This window comes from Psittacula echo (genome assembly GCF_963264785.1).
Source record: "Psittacula echo genome assembly, chromosome: 1".
Classification (NCBI taxonomy): Eukaryota; Metazoa; Chordata; class Aves; order Psittaciformes; family Psittacidae; genus Psittacula; species Psittacula echo.
Window position 1 is genome coordinate 58530182 of NC_137735.1, and position 16410 is coordinate 58546591.

The 16410-nt window shown below is 42.8% G+C and overlaps 1 protein-coding gene across 1 annotated transcript; it reads left to right on the forward strand.

The window, feature by feature from the left end:
- Window positions 1–341: 341 nt before the first annotated feature.
- On the forward strand, window positions 342–14323 carry FAM241A (family with sequence similarity 241 member A; the record flags this gene model as incomplete). The annotated part of the gene is made up of 2 exons (XM_080621080.1): window positions 342–474; window positions 14078–14323. The coding sequence occupies exons 1-2, from the start codon at window positions 349–351 to the stop codon at window positions 14321–14323; spliced, it is 372 nt and encodes a 123-aa protein (XP_080477206.1). The 5' UTR covers window positions 342–348.
- Between the last annotated feature and the right edge of the window lie 2087 nt (window positions 14324–16410).

A 16410-nucleotide genomic window follows, 5' to 3' on the forward strand; every position in this document is an offset into this window, starting at 1 on the left:
CCAGTCCAGCATTCCTCCCCAGACACACACCAACGAGACGCGGTGCTAAAATTAACGCTTTAAACACCTGGCATTTCCCGGTTCTAACCAACCCTTGGGAAACCGGGCTGTCGTTGTTGTATTTAACCAGCCGCAGACAACTGTCCTCGGTAGCTCCCGCTTGAGGCGGCACCGAGCAGCAGCAACAGGAGGAGGAGAAGGAAGAGGCTCCTCCCCTCCTAGGTCCCACATTCCTGTCGCTGCCAGGGGCCGCCTCCTCGCTCCCTGCGGCACCGCCCCGTACCCCGTGACGGTCCCGCCCCGGCGGTAATAGCGGGGAGCTGTGGCCCCGCTGGGCGCGGAAGAGCCATGGGTTCGGCGGCGGAGCTGCTGCCGCCGACACCGCCACCGCCGACACCGCCACCGCCGCTCGGGGAGTGCGAGCGGGAAGCGCTAGCAGCGCCCGCCCGGCACCGGAGGCGCCAGGAGGAGCAGGTGAGGGGTCCCGGAGGGTGGGCAGCGGCTGCAAGCAGCATCGGGGACGGGGCTGCCCCCGCCGTTAGGCGATGGGGAACCGTGAACGCCTTTTGACTCACCCGTAGCATCGCCGTTGAGCGGGGCTTATGCAACCCGGCTGCGTGGGGCTGCCCCCGCGGGATGCTAGAGTATATCTCTCCCCCCGCCGTGTACCCGTCTGACCCTTGTTCTTCCCGCCGAGACGCATAATCCGCGTGGGAGAGGATGGAAGCAGATCCTACACTCATAGAGGAGCAGGCTGGAAGGGACCTCGGGGATCGTCTTTTCCAACCTTTATAGAGAAAGTATGACCTGGGCTAGATGTCCCAGTGCCATGTCCAGCCGAATCTCAGAAGTGTCCAGTGATGGGGAATCCACTGCTTTCCTGGAGAGATTATTCCAATGGTTGATTGTTTTCATTGTGAAAAAATTTCCTCTGGGGTCCAGCTGGAATCTCCAGAGCTGTAACTTGTGCCCATTACCCCTTATCTTTTCCATGTGACTCCTTGTAAAAGGGAGTCTCCGTCTTCTTTGTAGCCTCTTTTTAAATACTGGAACATGATGATAAAGTCTCCCCTGAGCCTTCTTTTCTCCAGATGTACAAGGGTGGTCCCTGCACAGCAATCACGTGGGAATATCTCGCTGGCAATCATTAGGGTGCTGTTGTCACCCTCTGATAGTTCAGCTCTCAGTCTTTCTTTTAAAGACTTAAATATATCAAGCTTTCAATTGTTTTCTTGCTTCTGAAACTGAATATTGTCATTGGAGAAACATATCCACGCATTCTTTGATTTGTCTGCATTCTTCAGGGTATGCATTCTTGTGGCATGGTGGATGGAAGTGGCCTTTTGCTTAGGAAATGAAAAAAGCTGTGTACATTTCCCTATTCTTAATTGTAAATGGCTTGCCACGCACTCTTTGTTTCTCAGACAGCATTGTCCTGGTGCTTAGGCAAAGGCAGAGTTCTTAATGCACCTTTATTGATGTTTCATATACAGAAAAACAGAGCACAACCTTTTTCATATTCAATACTTACGTGCAAGGATCCACTCCAAATGCCATGAGCGGTTAAGAGAAATGCAGTAGCGCTGATAATTGCACAGGGGCAGACAGAGCTCCTAGAGAACATCCCAAAGTAATTTCCAGACAGTTTTGTTCAATTTCTGAATGATTTCTGTTGAAAATTCTTATAAGATGGTCATGACTGCACTCAAACATAAGTCAACCCTTCCACAAATAGAATAGCTTTGTATTTGAAAGCATCTGGTAGTACCTGCCAGATTTTACAGCCAGAAGTGGGCCACTGCTGGAAGACACTGGTACTTGAGAATTCACTTGTTAACGACTTAAGTAAGTCAGTGCATCTTCATTGTCCCTTTCTGTAGAAAAATAGGGCAGAGCAGGGCACGTACCTGAATGCCAGGTAAGGCGGGATGCGCTGAGAGGTGCAGCAGTTCCCCTCTCTCTGTCCACAAGCCCTCCTGCAGGATATCGCAGGAGGGGAATCAGAAACACACTCTGGCTGCTGTCTTCCCTGAAAAGGGGGGTTTAAAAGTCGCATCAGGTCATGTCAGGTGTTACTGTTGCCAAACTGGTTGTAACTCCACACTGAGGAGGGAGCTCCCTGCAGGTTACCACTGCTTCTCTGTTAGTGACAGGTGTGTAATTGTGGTTCCAGAGGATGGTGCATGCTGAAGAACTGCTTTCCAATGTTGCCTAAACACATCTTTAAAAGAGGTTGGTAAAACTACTGCTTGGGTGGCTGCAGGGCTGCTTGGCTAAGAAGCATTCTTCCCACTGTTCTCAGGCACAGGTAGTGATTGTGGCTCTTTCTGACAAGTTGGGGTGTAATGTTTTTGCAAGGCAAAGAATTTATATAGGCCATTAGGAAGAAAGAGAAGATCCTTCCTGTTCACTGGAAACATTTCACGGTCATAGCATGGTTTTTTTTGCATACTGAGGTGCCAGCAGCTGGGTAAATAAAAAATGATGTTTGGAAATAAGGAGTATCAGTTGCCTTTATTTACTATGCATAGAGAATGTGAATATTTTATCAAATAACAGTAAAAATAATCATAATTTGATAAAGTATTTTAGTTTTCTGTGTAGGGAGGACTAGAGCTAGGTGAAGAGTTAGCGATACACACATGTGCTGCAGACTTTGACAGAAGGTCCCAGATTGTCCTTTCAAGAGCAGCACAGACACGTAGCTTGACTTGAAGGGGCTCCTGGTTCATCAAGCCTCAGTTCTCCCTGTCCTTTCTGCTCTCATGGAGGGGCTGTTGCTGAACTCTGCCGTTCCAGCAGGCAGGAATCCTGTTTCCAGTCTGGGTCCTTACCTGGAGTCCCTCATGGAGGCCTAGCATTGTCTTAGTGTTTGCTGAGGGTGTTTACACTGTTAACACAACCACTGGTCCTCAGCCTGTGTTGTCCTGCTTCATGTTCTCTCATGAAGTATAAATGTTTGTGCCGGCTTAGTGCTATGTGCTATGCAAAAGAAATAAATTGGTCAAAATCTGCTTTGACCATGGTGTAAGTTCTTAATTCTCTCATCTGATGTAAAGTAAAGCCTGAATGACAGCAAATCCTTTGGCCTTTTTTGAGAGGGCTTTTTGGTGAGGATCTGGAGCCTGTAACCTGGATGTGATTTGGTTTTTTTCTCAGTTTCCTCCAAAATAAACCAAGTTTAAGATCACGCCTAGTAACATACTGCTTAAAGAAAACCTTCCTGACAAGTAGGACCTAAATAATAATATATACACCCTTCAGTGTTTATTGTTTTTAAAGATAGTACTCTATAGGGAAGAAATCTATTTATTTAGTGTCAAACCCTCTGGCTTTTGTCTTGTATTGAAGCTCATTATTACATCAGCAAGGACAATGCTTAATGAGGTTACTGACAGGTACACTTTGAAAAGAATAGAAGGATAGGTTACTAAATGTTATATGTAACCTTTGGAATTGTTATTGCTGTGGACTGTAGAATTACATAATTCAGTGATTAGATTTAAGAGCTGAACTGGTTGATCATGTGATTGATATCTTTTGTAGGTTTGCATGCAAAGATAATAATTATGTTTACTTTAGTCTTTGAAGCATCACAGAACCTGGGTGGTTTCTTTCACCTACATTGCACTGCTGTTGTTCACAAGTGGTATGTGAATACAACAAAAGACTCAGCTGCTTCTGAAGCCACAGGAGGAGGTTGCTGCTTCACCCTAAGAGCTCACAATTTATTCCTACCTGTTGGTAGTTACTGGTCAGATGCACAAGTTGTCCTGTATTTTCAACATTGCGAGAGTTAAGGACCACAAATCTCCTTCCCTAGCCCACTTTCTAAAATAGGTTAGCCTTTGTCATACCGCTACAGGTCTGAATCTCATCAACACCTGTAAATTAAACTGTGAAATAAGAAAAGAAGGGTGACATGCAGGCGAGTGTGTAATAATAAAAGGTGAGGCCAAAGTCCTGCATTACATCAGGACATAAGGTGGCGTTAGCAAGAGACACAACTTTGAAGCCAGGCTTTGTTACATCGAACAGGGTTCCTGAAAGCCATGGCACTGTGGCTGTCTTCTATACTGAAAATTTGTCTTTCTGGGCAGTACTGGGTTTTAGTCTTTTGCAATCCAAATGGAAGCAATGGCATAATTCCCAGTTGCTTCAGTGAGGCCAGGATCTCCACCTCATGCTAGTTTAGGATACATAGAGTCTGAAGTGCTGTCTGACAGCTAAACTAAAACCAACACTTCTCCTAGAAAATGCCTGAATCACAGAATGGTTTGTGTTGGAAGGGACTTTAAATCTAGTGACAAAAATTCAGAGTTAATAAGCAATGCATGTATTCACAAGCAGATAAATCAGCTTAGGCAATCACATTTTAACCTGACTTTGTAACCCTTTGGGATGTTTTATTATTATTTTGAACAGTGTTTTATCTCTAAGTGGAGTATTTTATCTAATAATAGATGGCTTCACATTTAGAGGAGCAATTATAAAAAGTCCTTGGTGTTTCCCTTTGGGAATTATGTTGAAGAGGTATGAGTGATTTAACTAAGTTCAGGTGTTGAGATTTTTTTAAAAAGTTTCCAATATCACTAGTATTTCTCCAGCGTGAAAAGAATGAGCAGAAGCAAAACTAGAGGATGATATCAACAGCTTTGTGGTATCCTTCATGTGTTTCACTGTTCATTGGACTGTAGGACAGATGTGTGCTCTGTTACCTGGAAGGGGATCATTTTGGTCCTAACTTAGTGGAGGCCAAGAATGTTTTAAAGTAAACTTGTATGTATGGAAACTGTGGTGCCCAAGGCTAGAAACCTATTTCTAATTTATTCCATGCTGAGATAATCTGAAAATTGTAGGTTTCTCCTGCTTGCAGTTGCTGGGATTTGTTTCCAAACCAAAAATAGCAATACCTGAGCGGAAAGGCTTAATCTCAAATTTGTTCTGGCTCTACAAGTAATTTAATTCTGCAGTCATTCATGGCTACAAAGTAATATGTGATAATAACTTTCTAAAAAGCATTAATGGAGTTTCTGAACCTTAGAAGGATTTGAAGAAAACAGCTGATGCTTTTCAGCAAGCCAGTGCATTGATACCACACTGGATGTACAGTGGATTGCAAGCCTTTTGCTGGGTTGAGCTGACCAACTTTAGTGGGGACACTTTGATGAACAAAATCCTATGGAAATGAAGTATTGCAGGTGTAAGGAAAAGACGGATTAGAAATTGGTTTTGATCTGGTCTCTATGTAAAATGGCAACATGGGTGGGAACAAGTTGCAGGGACATTAGTAGGAGCAAAAGGGACAGTCTAAACACCAGGGAGAGAAGCAGATCTTAACATGAGGCAGGGAGATTTCCTCTCCTGTGCTGGGTTCTTGTCTGTGACACTTTCTCATCTCAAGCTGTATTAGTGGGGAAGTTTACTCCTGAAATTACAGGACTCAACCATAGTCTATTGAGAGAAGCCTCTGTTGCTCTTGAAGCCTTCTCTGCCTTGTATGTGCGCAACTTCAGTATCTGGAAAAGTCTTTTCACCTCTTCAATGCAAAAACACTACTGGTATTTCAAAGTTTGATCCAGCAATTGTTGATCTAAGCTTGAGTTGCTGTAAAAGCGGGCTAAGGGAATCCAGTGCAGTTGCTTTTTGTATGATGTTGTTGCTTGTTTCTATAGAAACATCTTGTTTCTGTTTTACTGATGCGTCTAGATTCTTGCTGTGGAATGAAGGTTAACCCAATCATCATTTTGCAATATTTTTATTTAAACTTCCTCTAAATATGACACTGCTGTTTGCAGCAGTTGTAAAGTACTTTAGGTATTAAGAATTTGTCTAGTTTTCTTACATTTGCTTTTTTTCCCCCAGAGGAACAAGTAAACTTAGTAGTTTTTCTTTGTCTTGTTTTTCATTTGGAAGTGAGGCTTTTTCTCCCTCATTTTCTAATCTATTCATCTTTTCAGATTTAAAGATCAGATTAAATCAGATTAAAAATAGCCTAGAGAAATGAACCTGTTTGTTGCTTTTTTTTCCTGCAGACAGTTGAAATTAATCTTGTCTTAATAGTCAGTCTCTTGGCTGACTATCAAGATCTTTTCACTGTTTACATTCACAAGGTCAAACACTAATTGTTAGTTTCGTGCTAGCAAAGGATTATGAGGGGATAATGATCTCTTCCTGCTATAGTCGGAAAGGAGGAAAATCAGAAACATTTCCAATAAAATCATTTGCTGTTCTTGGGCAAATTTCACTTTCTTTTAGGTAAACATATGGAACATTTTTAAGCCTGAGAAGGCAGAGTGAAGTCCTGGTTGCGTGCCAGATGTTACTAGTAACGAAACTGTCTAGTTTGCATAGGTGGAGAAGCAGGAGGCAGAAAGCCTGCACCCAGCCAACTCATGCATCGCAGGGTTTTGTGCTGGTACTCTGCTGTGGGGCAAGGCTGTGGTTCCCAGAAAGAGGAGGCCACAACCTAGGAACTTGCTGTGAATCTCCAAAGCCTGTCCGTGGCAGTAGGCAGAGTGGTCAGCAGGTTGAGTACTAGCAGGATGGGGCAATTCATTCCTCTGGGATTTACAGTGCTGGCTGCCTAGCTATCAGATATCTGTAGCTGTATGTTGGTACGTGTTCCTGTCTGCACCCAGCAGAAGTTGGTCTCTTACTTTGGAGAGGAGGGAACTTGTGGTTTCTTCCATCCTGCACTCCGTCATCTGCTCACTTTCTTCTCGTATTTTTCTGTAAGACAGATTGAGCTTGAAGTATTTTCAGTTTTGGTTTGTATCTTCTAAAAAGAGATGACTTTGTGAGGCTCTCTCTTCTGAACATTAAATGCTCCAGCTTTAATACAGGAGTATTCTTCAGCAAGTAAGCATGTTCCTGAAGTCACATCTCAGAGGCTTTTTTGACATTTAAGTGGCTACGTGCTTCAGCTGTCAGACACACCACCTGTTCCCTGGAGTAAAAATAACCATGACCAGAGTAAAATAGATAGTGCGGAGTTAAATACTGCAGAGAAACCTTTTATTTGGGGGAAAAAATGGAAGGGTGTGGGTGGGCGTGTAAATGTGAGATCCACCCTCATTATGCCTTGTATTTTTAACATCTCATTTGGAAGTTGTTAAAGTTGCAAAAGTTTGCTACGAAGCTCAGAAGGGGTTTGTTTTCTATCTAATGTAGAAATAATTTTTTTCAATATGCCATTTCTTTCTTTCCTTGTAAATGTGATCGATCGATTGCCATGTTACAAACAATTTGGAGCCACTGCCGCTTTTCTGTGTTGGAGATGATCTTTATGGATTCCTTTTTCCTGCTCTCCTCTCTCTCTGCCTTCCTTGCCCAGCAGCATTTTTTCAGCTTCAAAATCACAAGCTTTTACATGGAGAGCAGTTATTTTCCCAGTCCATTGGCCTTTTCTCCTCCATTACCTGAGTTCATGTTTGTGTAACACTCTTTTGGATAGCTGATGCAAGAAAAAGAGAAACTGGTAGACTTATACTCAGCCCAGTGCTCTTGTCAAGTTGAGCGTGGGGCGGGAATTTGTCAAATTGTCTGAGCAACAGAAGGCGGCTGGGTTTCTTCAGTTCATTACTCATTCAGAATTGGAAGAGGAAAGTTATCTGGTTTGTGTTGAAGGATCGTGTGCCTTCAGAGTAGTTGAATAGATTTTTAATTTCTTTTAACAAAACAGTGTGAATCTTCAGGTGGAACAGGTTCTTGATGTTCATCTACTCTCTCCTCCCATGGAATTTAGGCTGTTGAACTTCATCCAGTTAATTTCATTCAAGTCAGTTACCTAGATTTGATTTTATTTTTTTTTTTCCACGCCTGCAAAACAATCCCAAAGTGAAAAACAAAAAAAAGAAAAAACCAACTCAACATCCTTGGGGTGAGTGTGGAAAACTGTGGACCAAAGTGCTGCTTCGGCAGATGAAATGCCTGGAAGGCAGGACTGTAATTACAACCATTCTCACAGTTAGTGCAGTGCTGAGGTTATGGGACTGAGAATTGTTGTAGTTGCTTTAGAGTCATTTGTGGTCCTCCCAGACAATTCATCCAGCCCACTGCTGCCTTTCCTGGTGGCCCCATAGCACCTCATTACATAGCCTTGTGTCAAAGTTTGTGATGAAGCAGGGTTGTCTTTCTTCCAGGAGGCCGGCAGGAGTCACTGGCTACAGCTGCTGGAGCAGCTTGTGTTCCTCCTTTCAGGCCACTTTCTTCTTTCCAGGAATAAGTTCTGGCAGGGTTAACAACCCTGAGCACACAGAGATTCACCTACACACAGGTGTTGCAGTAGTTTGTCATGTGTGATCCGTGTGTGGCCAGGAAACCCACCACATCCAGCAAGTGTGGGGTGTCCTGAGCATGAGCACCGGGCTCCATTGCTTGCCAAGGAAAGTGCTGCAGCATCAGCTGGGCCCCTAAGAGAAGCTGCAGGGGCTTCCAGGGAGAGCTTGTTGGCAATGCTGTGTAAGGGCATCTAGTCTTTGTGTAGGGACATCATTGGTACTGTCCTTCAGTGAGTTAGCATTGTTGGTAGCAGAGAAATGCTACATCTGTGGTGAGAGAGTATTCCATGCTCTCTTTGATTAGCTACAGGAAAATAACTTCCCAGATATGTTGGGTAGGTTCATGTCCCCTTTGGATCCATTTGTGTTCTGCATCTTCCAAGGGTTTGGCAAAGTCACTTGTGATCTGCAAATGGAACTATGTGCTCCCAGCAGTTTGAGGGGAACAGACCTTGAACTGGCTACATTAGAATAACTGGAATAATCTCCGCAGGGAAGTAGTGGATTCCCTAACACTGGACACTTAAGATTTGGCTGGTCAGGGTGTTGGGAAATCTAGTTTAGTTATGGTTTGCCTGTAATGATTGGACCAGTTGATCCTTGACGATCCTTCTAACCTGGTTATTGTATCATTCATTATACTTAGGAGGTACAGACGGGTCAGCCTTAAACCATTGTGGAAAGTTCAGTTCTAACTTGATCCTTCTCTCCTAGAATGAAGCATATGAATCATTGCAAAGATGGTTTCTTTGGGTGGGGTTGGAGGTGTATGTTCTTAGGGGATCTTGTGTTTCTCTGCATGGTCAAAACACCCGAGATGGGAAGAAAAAGTTCCTACTGTCAGGCTGGAGTGGTGTGACCTCTGCTCATGACTTATCATGTGCTTTCCTGAATTTAGGCAGCAGTGAGTTTGAGTAAATGTGATGGAAGTTTGCCATAAGCAAGGGCAGTCAGTGGTCAGAACGCTTGTTCATCATCAACACAACACAAAATTACGTAACTGGTAGAGCCACAGACAGCCATTCATTGGGTTCAGTAGGCTGAGCTGACTCTACCTTCTCGGTTGTTTTCAAGCTAGTCCAGGAAAACATTCAGTTTCATGGGAGATCTTTTTCAGAAGCACTTCAGAGATGCAGGAGCACCAGCTGTACTGGAAGTGGATGGAACTGGCACTTAGTATGTCCTCTGAGACTTTCATTCTGACAAATGGGTCCCTTTATGACATCCTGCATCTGAGAGGGCTCCTCATGGTTCTCCTTAAAACATCCAAAGACCCAAAGCCTTTTGGCCGTACCAGCTGGGTAAATTTGGTTACAAAGTTTACATATTAAATATTTTCAGAGTTTGAATCCTCAAGTTCTGCCTTTCTGCCAGTAAACAGTGGGAGACTGCAGACAACAGCTTTGCTGATGAAAAACAGGCTGTCCTGAATAGGGAAGGAAATTTTATAACACCAGACGTCCAAAGACAGGAGAAAAAGAGATGGTTGATGGGAATCTTTGGATACTGCAGTGGCTTGTGGAGAACACTGTACGTACATGCTGAGCAGCAGGCCAGATCAGATACTACTTCTGTTCCGTATGATAACTCTATGCTTAATTTCAAATAAATAGAAACCAAATATGAGATGGAGTATGGAGTACTGTGTCCAGCTCTGGAGTCCTCAGCCCAGGATAGACATGGACCTGAAAAACTGGCAGAGAGTAGATTAAGATTAGACATTAGGAAGAAATTCTTCACTGTGAGGGTGGTGAGGCACTGAACAGATTGCCCCAAGAAGCTGTTGCTGCTCCATATCTGGCAGTGTTCAAGGCCAGGCTGGATGGGGCTTGAAGCAGCCTGGTCTAGTGGAAGGTGTCCCTGCCCATGGCGGGGGGTTGGAACCAGATAATCTTTAAGGTCTCTTCCAACCCAAAGCATTCTATGATTCTATGAAATATTTTTTAAATTAAAAAAAAAAAAAAAAACCCAAACACACTATATGAAAGCATTTAAGGAATATAAAATGAAAAGGAAATTCAGCCAATGAAGTCATACACAGTGGTTGTACATTTGTATAAAGGAATCTGCTAGTGTGATTTGCTGTGAGGGCATTGATGTCTAAAATAAAATCAATTAGATGTAAAATTAATTTAAATTACAGTAAGAAGTAATTCATTACAGAAAGTTGATAACATTAGGTAAGGAAACAAATGCAGTCAGCATTTCTGATACATTCTTTTTTAGCTTCATTCACACAGGGAAGCCTCTTTCTCCTTCAGAAATAATCCTGTATGTGTTTGTTAGGTGAGTGTCTTTCCAGCAGTTAGAGGAAGGATGGGAGAGAAGTTCAGGAGACAGTACTGCTGTTCCTCTCCTTTCAGGAGATACTTTGGGCATGTGTCCATCTGTATCTAGCTGGATCTCTGGCTGCACTTTTGCTCCCCCAGCCCCTCTGAATTTCTTCATTGTGCCTGTCTACTTTGAAAGAGGGAGGAAAGGCAAATAAACTACTACAGAGGAAGTAGACCTTTCTTATGTTCCTTCCTGCTTTGTGGCAAATGAATTCTGGGGGTGCTCCCCTGAATAGCACGTTAGCTATGAGGAGAGCTGCTGTTGTAAAGGCCTTGAAACTGTGATTTCCTGGGGGCTAGTGCACTTACAGAAATTCCCTCTGCTTCCTCTTGATACACAAAAGAAAACACGGAAGTTATGAAGCCAAAACTGAGTTGCTGGTTTTTAAAGCTAGCACCTTAGAACAGGAACTTACTTTGCTTTTAACTGAAGCAGCTCTATTGGAATAGGAGGCTACTCAGAACAGTATCTTTCTCTTTCCACATTTTTCTTTTATGGTAGTGTCTATGTCAAGCTTCAGGCTGATTCAGCAAGATTTAGTATGAAAATAGTCTTACGGAAATGAAGAGTCAGCTGGGAACTGTGTGCTTGCTGAAGAAAACCAATTTCAAATAACACTTAGAAAAGTACTTCTGGGGAAAAAAGTAGTATTTGGTTCTGAGGATATGGTTTGAGATCTTCTGGCACATACAAAGGACTGCATGCTCGTTTACTATCACCCTGAAAATCAGTGAGAAAATTTCCAGTGGCAAGCTTATTTAGTATTTTTTAGCAGTCTGGAGTCTTTAACATTACTGGTGTTTGCCCTAATGGTTCTGGTTTAGGTACACCTCTGAGGAAGTGTTTGTCCAGCATGTGAAATATTGCGCAAGAGTAAAGAAAAATGTGCCATCTGTGTTTTATAGCTGATCATCTGTTTTCAGCTTCGCTTGGTTTTGCTGAGTTGCCTGAAGCAAGACATACTCAGCCTGAATTAACTGAAGCAGACTTTGAAATCTTGAGCATTTCCATGATCATTCTGAATGGTTTTGTAAGCTCTTGAAACTGGTTAGGAGAAATAACTTGACACTTGTTTTGTAATGAAGCACACACTTGTCCTCCTGCGCCTAGAGGCTTGCTGTGTGTAATCACTTTAGGAATTCATGAATCTGCCCTTGTTTGAGTAGAGGAAGGCATGATAAAGTCTTGCTTTAAAAAGCAAATAAGACCTTGAGAGCCTGAGTAAGGTGGAATTTACTCTGTGCCCTGCTCAAGAGACTGTGCAACTTCGTGCTGTTAGCTTATCAAAGTAGAATGGGGCTGCTAGGGAAATCCTGTGGCTTACAGCTGCCTCGTACCATTACAGACATTGTCAGTGTGGACACATACAGTTAATCATGGTTAGCTGGGCCAGTGAGATGTGCCTGCTGGCAGCCTCCTTGCCACTGCTGCGCTCCCTTGTTCTGTGTGAAGGCTTCCAGGGCGTTAACCAAGTACCGTTAATAATCCAGAGGCAAAGAAGTGGTTTGTTTGTTTCCCCTCTCCTGGTTGCGGTGGCCACTGGTTCAAAGCCTAAGCGACTTTGCTAGAGAATGCAGTGATTTCTCCTGCACGTCAGCTGTTTCTCCCAGAAGTGGTCTCTGCATTGCTTCATGCTAGCTGTACTCTGATCCCCTCTGCCACCATCCCATAGGGACATGCTCCCTGTATGCTCTCTGCGTGCAAGAAGCAAACATATATTTTCCTTTCCCAGCACATCCTTTTCCATAATTGGTGTGATGGACATACCACTTAGGCTAGTAGTTTGCCTCACTGTGCTCTTTGGGATTAGTGGGATGAGAGTTCCTGTAATAGCACCATCTTCCTGCAAGGCAAGCCCCCAGCCCTGCCGAGTCTGCAGCAGCTCACAAGAGGCTCTGCCTTTCTTGAAAAGACTAATCTTGAGGGATTAATGAGCAAACAACACTTACTGGAATTAAATAAAGCGCAGTTAAAACCAAAATGCTGAAAACTAGGGGGAGAAGACAACTTGGGCCTGAGAAGTGGGCTGGAAAGAGGCAGGACAGTGGCTATCAGCGCATAACCTCCAGAAAAATTGAACACAATATTCATTACTGTTTAGGCTTAGTGCACCTTTCCATTTCTGGGATTCAGTACTGAAGCTTAAGCCAAAATCTTTATGAATAAGCAAACAAAATACCTAAGCACATGCAGCTGATGGACTGTAAGGGTTTTGTTGGTGTCTTTTTCAGTAGCATCTGTGGTGCGTTACCCAGCCTTTATTTAGTCAGAAGGTTCTTCATCATGGGATAAAGTCTAGCCTAGAAAAACAGTATTAGTTTCCTTAGGTCTTCACTGGATGTTATTCTGTGAGTATGGGAATTCACTTTATTACTTGCTCTCTAATGAAGAGCCTGGCACTGCTGTGGGAAAGAATTGCTGTTTCTCCAGTGAGAACATGCTGTGTAACCAGGGATGCAGAATAGCTTTCATCTTTGAAGACAAAACTGAAGATACGTGTTTGCTTTGAATCAAGGAATAGACTAATTGGACAGAGAGTTTGCAGGCCATTTGTTGGACCTGTTGATTAGCTGACTGAAGTATTGATGAGTACCTGCTGCATGTGTTTTCATTGCTGCCTAATGGAAGGATTACAAAACTCATGTTCATCATCTTGAAAGCGTGTTCGTGATGACACACCCAAACACAAGGCAATAAGGTTTTGTGCAAAGGGTCTCTGAACACTGGGGAAGGTGAAATGAGAATTCAAGCTCTAATCTAGTTACAATTTACATGTCGAAACAGTCGTGTTTTATGCAGTGATATTTAAATGTGGCATTTTTATCTAAAGATATACTTCTGCTTTCCTAAGCATTTACCCCATCATTTTTCTTCTGGGAAGCAGTGCAGTGCTTGTTTCCTTTCCCCTTTGCTTCTTTGTACCACGCCTTTGTGTCTGTGCGACCCTTGGGTCTGTCTGCCTTTGCCTGACTTTCATAGCTTTCTACGCCAGCATTGGAATGGATGTTTGCCTCCTTCCTAGTTGAATCCAGTATCCCTCTTTCATTCAGTTCCCTGTGCTTTGATGCAAAATGCCTTATAGTTCATGCTTAATAGTGTTGTGTCGTTCTCGTGGTTCTGAAGATATTCTGGAAATAATTTATAACAAATCTACTTCAGTCAGATCTTCCTGACATTACAGGCATCATCATCTATCCCTCTAGAGTGGCATCTGGAGGGGAGACAGGCTGTCATATGATTGTAGTATCAGTTCAGATGTCCCAGCTTTGGACAAGTGAGTGTCATCCTTAATGTTGTACTTGAAGTCACAAACTATTTAACATCTCAATTTGGAGTAACTATGTTGCATGGATATCTTAGTTATACTCAGTCAAACAGAAACAGCTGAGACTTGTTCAGAATCACAGTAATAGGAACTGATTGTATGACTGATACTTCTTAATTTTGTCTTCTTTTTGCAGGTCCAACAAGGACAAAGAAACCACACTGCAGAACCTGTAATAGATGACTATAAAAAAATGGGGACTCTCTTTGGCGAACTAAACAAAAGCCTCATCAGAATAGGCTTCACAAGGATGTACTTTGGAGAACGGATAGTAGAACCTGTAATAATTATATTCTTCTGGGTCATGCTCTGGTTTCTTGGCCTACAAGCTCTTGGACTGGTTGCTGTTCTGTGCCTTGTAATTATTTATGTACAACAGTGAAATTTTATATATGCTGTTCACATAAGGTATTTCAACACTGTCACTGTGTCAGTGGATTTATGAGTTTAAGTGAAAGGGCAGCATATCAAAAGCTGCAATGCTTTGAATTGCATTTTGTTGAAGATTCAATGTTTGGGACGAGGGGGACTAAAATGATGCATTTTAAGCAGTCAGCAGTGCCCTACTATTTCTTTGAAGGGCAAAACCTGACATGTTTGTAATATAGTGGTGTCCAGCATACTGTTTTCTGCATTCTTGAGGCCTTAGTCCAAGGACTGGCTTTTTGTCATTGCCCTCTGCCCCCTGCAATGTTCGTGCTTACCATATTGAAAATTTCCTGCCTGGTTTTACAAGGGCACTCTATGTGAGTGTCCTGTTTCAGTGGTGTGAGGGGCTCATGTGCTGTTTGTTCCCTGAATCTGCCTAACTGGCTGTTTTTCTGCTGAAAAGGTAAATCTGCACGAGGGAGGTTTGCTAACAAACAAACCTACAATGACAAATGTTCATAAGGTAAATGCAACTTCCCGACACAAAAGCATCTTTGGTTAGTATAGTTTGTAGCAAGCTTTCCCTTCGGAAACAAGCTATGCCAGCAGAATTCTTTTATACTAATATTAGTAGCTTCCCACAAGGCTTCAGCTGTTGTTCAGGAGGAATCACAGTCCTGTGTTGGCCAAATGGTGTAATGTAGCTCTGCCTTGTGTTTGGAAATGTACTCTGCTCCTGCTGCTTTTTTTCTTTCTTTTTTTTTTATACTTGCTCTTTCCCCCAGCCCTCCTGCTGAAGACAAATATCTGGATAATTCATGGACTTTGTAGGTAGTTACAGCTGCAGTGTTGGAGAGCTGCCATTCTAGTTGGCAATGCTAGATGGAATATTGTCTGCTTCCTCTGGGTCGCGTGTGAAGTGTCTGAGCATCCAGATAAATATCAGACCAGATCTCTTAAAACTTCCCTGATTTGCTGCAGTGTGGACCAAGCACAAGCTGGAAGCCTTGTGTACATAAACAAATCAGACCTGTTTCCTCATGCAAGGCAAGAATGTAGTTGAAATCAGGTGGTCATTTTATGATGATTCATTTTCACACTAGACAACAAAAAGGCGTATCTGTAGTTGCATGTCACAGGTAACACAAATGGGAGAATAGGATATACACATTCAAGAGTAGGTGCAAAATTCACTCTGGCTCCATAGGAGTACACCTATGGTATGTATACACCTACAGGGGTGTACTGGGTATTTCCAAGTTGAATGTGCTCATTTAAAGAAAACAGTAAAATGAGACACTTTTTACTGAATAGGCTAACAATTTAATAACTTTTAGTAAGAAACTTAGTTGCAAAATAGAATTCTTCTGTGATAGAGCAAAATTATAAATTTATACAACATAATACATGTGAAATGCACAGAAAACTACTTAACCTTTTGCAGTGACCTTTTTCCTAAACATTTTTATACTAGCAGAGATCAACAGTAGATTAGCTGAAAATGCTTCTTATCCAGAGGCTTTTGAAGTTAAGGAGAGCTTCTCTATGGTCCCAGTCCTGCAACTGGATTCTCAAGGCTGTTTTGTGCCTACATGGATCATGTCGGTTGCTGAGCTCTATTTCCAGGACCTTTGACACCAGTCCTCATGGACTTTCCTATTAGTGAAATAAGTGTGATTTAGGGCAGTGAACATGGACTTTAAAGTCTGTCTGTGCCTAAATACTATCTGTAGAGGTGTCTTTCTGCTTTTGTAATGAATGACTTAGTTACATTTTGAGGAGCCTGGTCTCCTGTCCAGGTCTTCACATGAGGGGAACTGAGGCCCAGCTGTGTGTTCAGATGGCAACCTGCATTCATTGATCCCTACTTAGATAGTTATGCTGGTGGCAGGGAAATGTTTGACAACAGAAGGTGTTCTGGATACAGGGCTTTGTTACTCACAGCTGGAAGTCCCAGAGCAAACAGCAAGTACAGGCTGAACTCAGAGGCAGGAGCTCTGTACCCACAAGTGCCTAGGAATAAACTTCGGTTTTGTTTCAAGTCTCTTAGGAAGCAAAGCATCTGTTTACACCTTTGTATATTTGTCTAGCTACAATGGT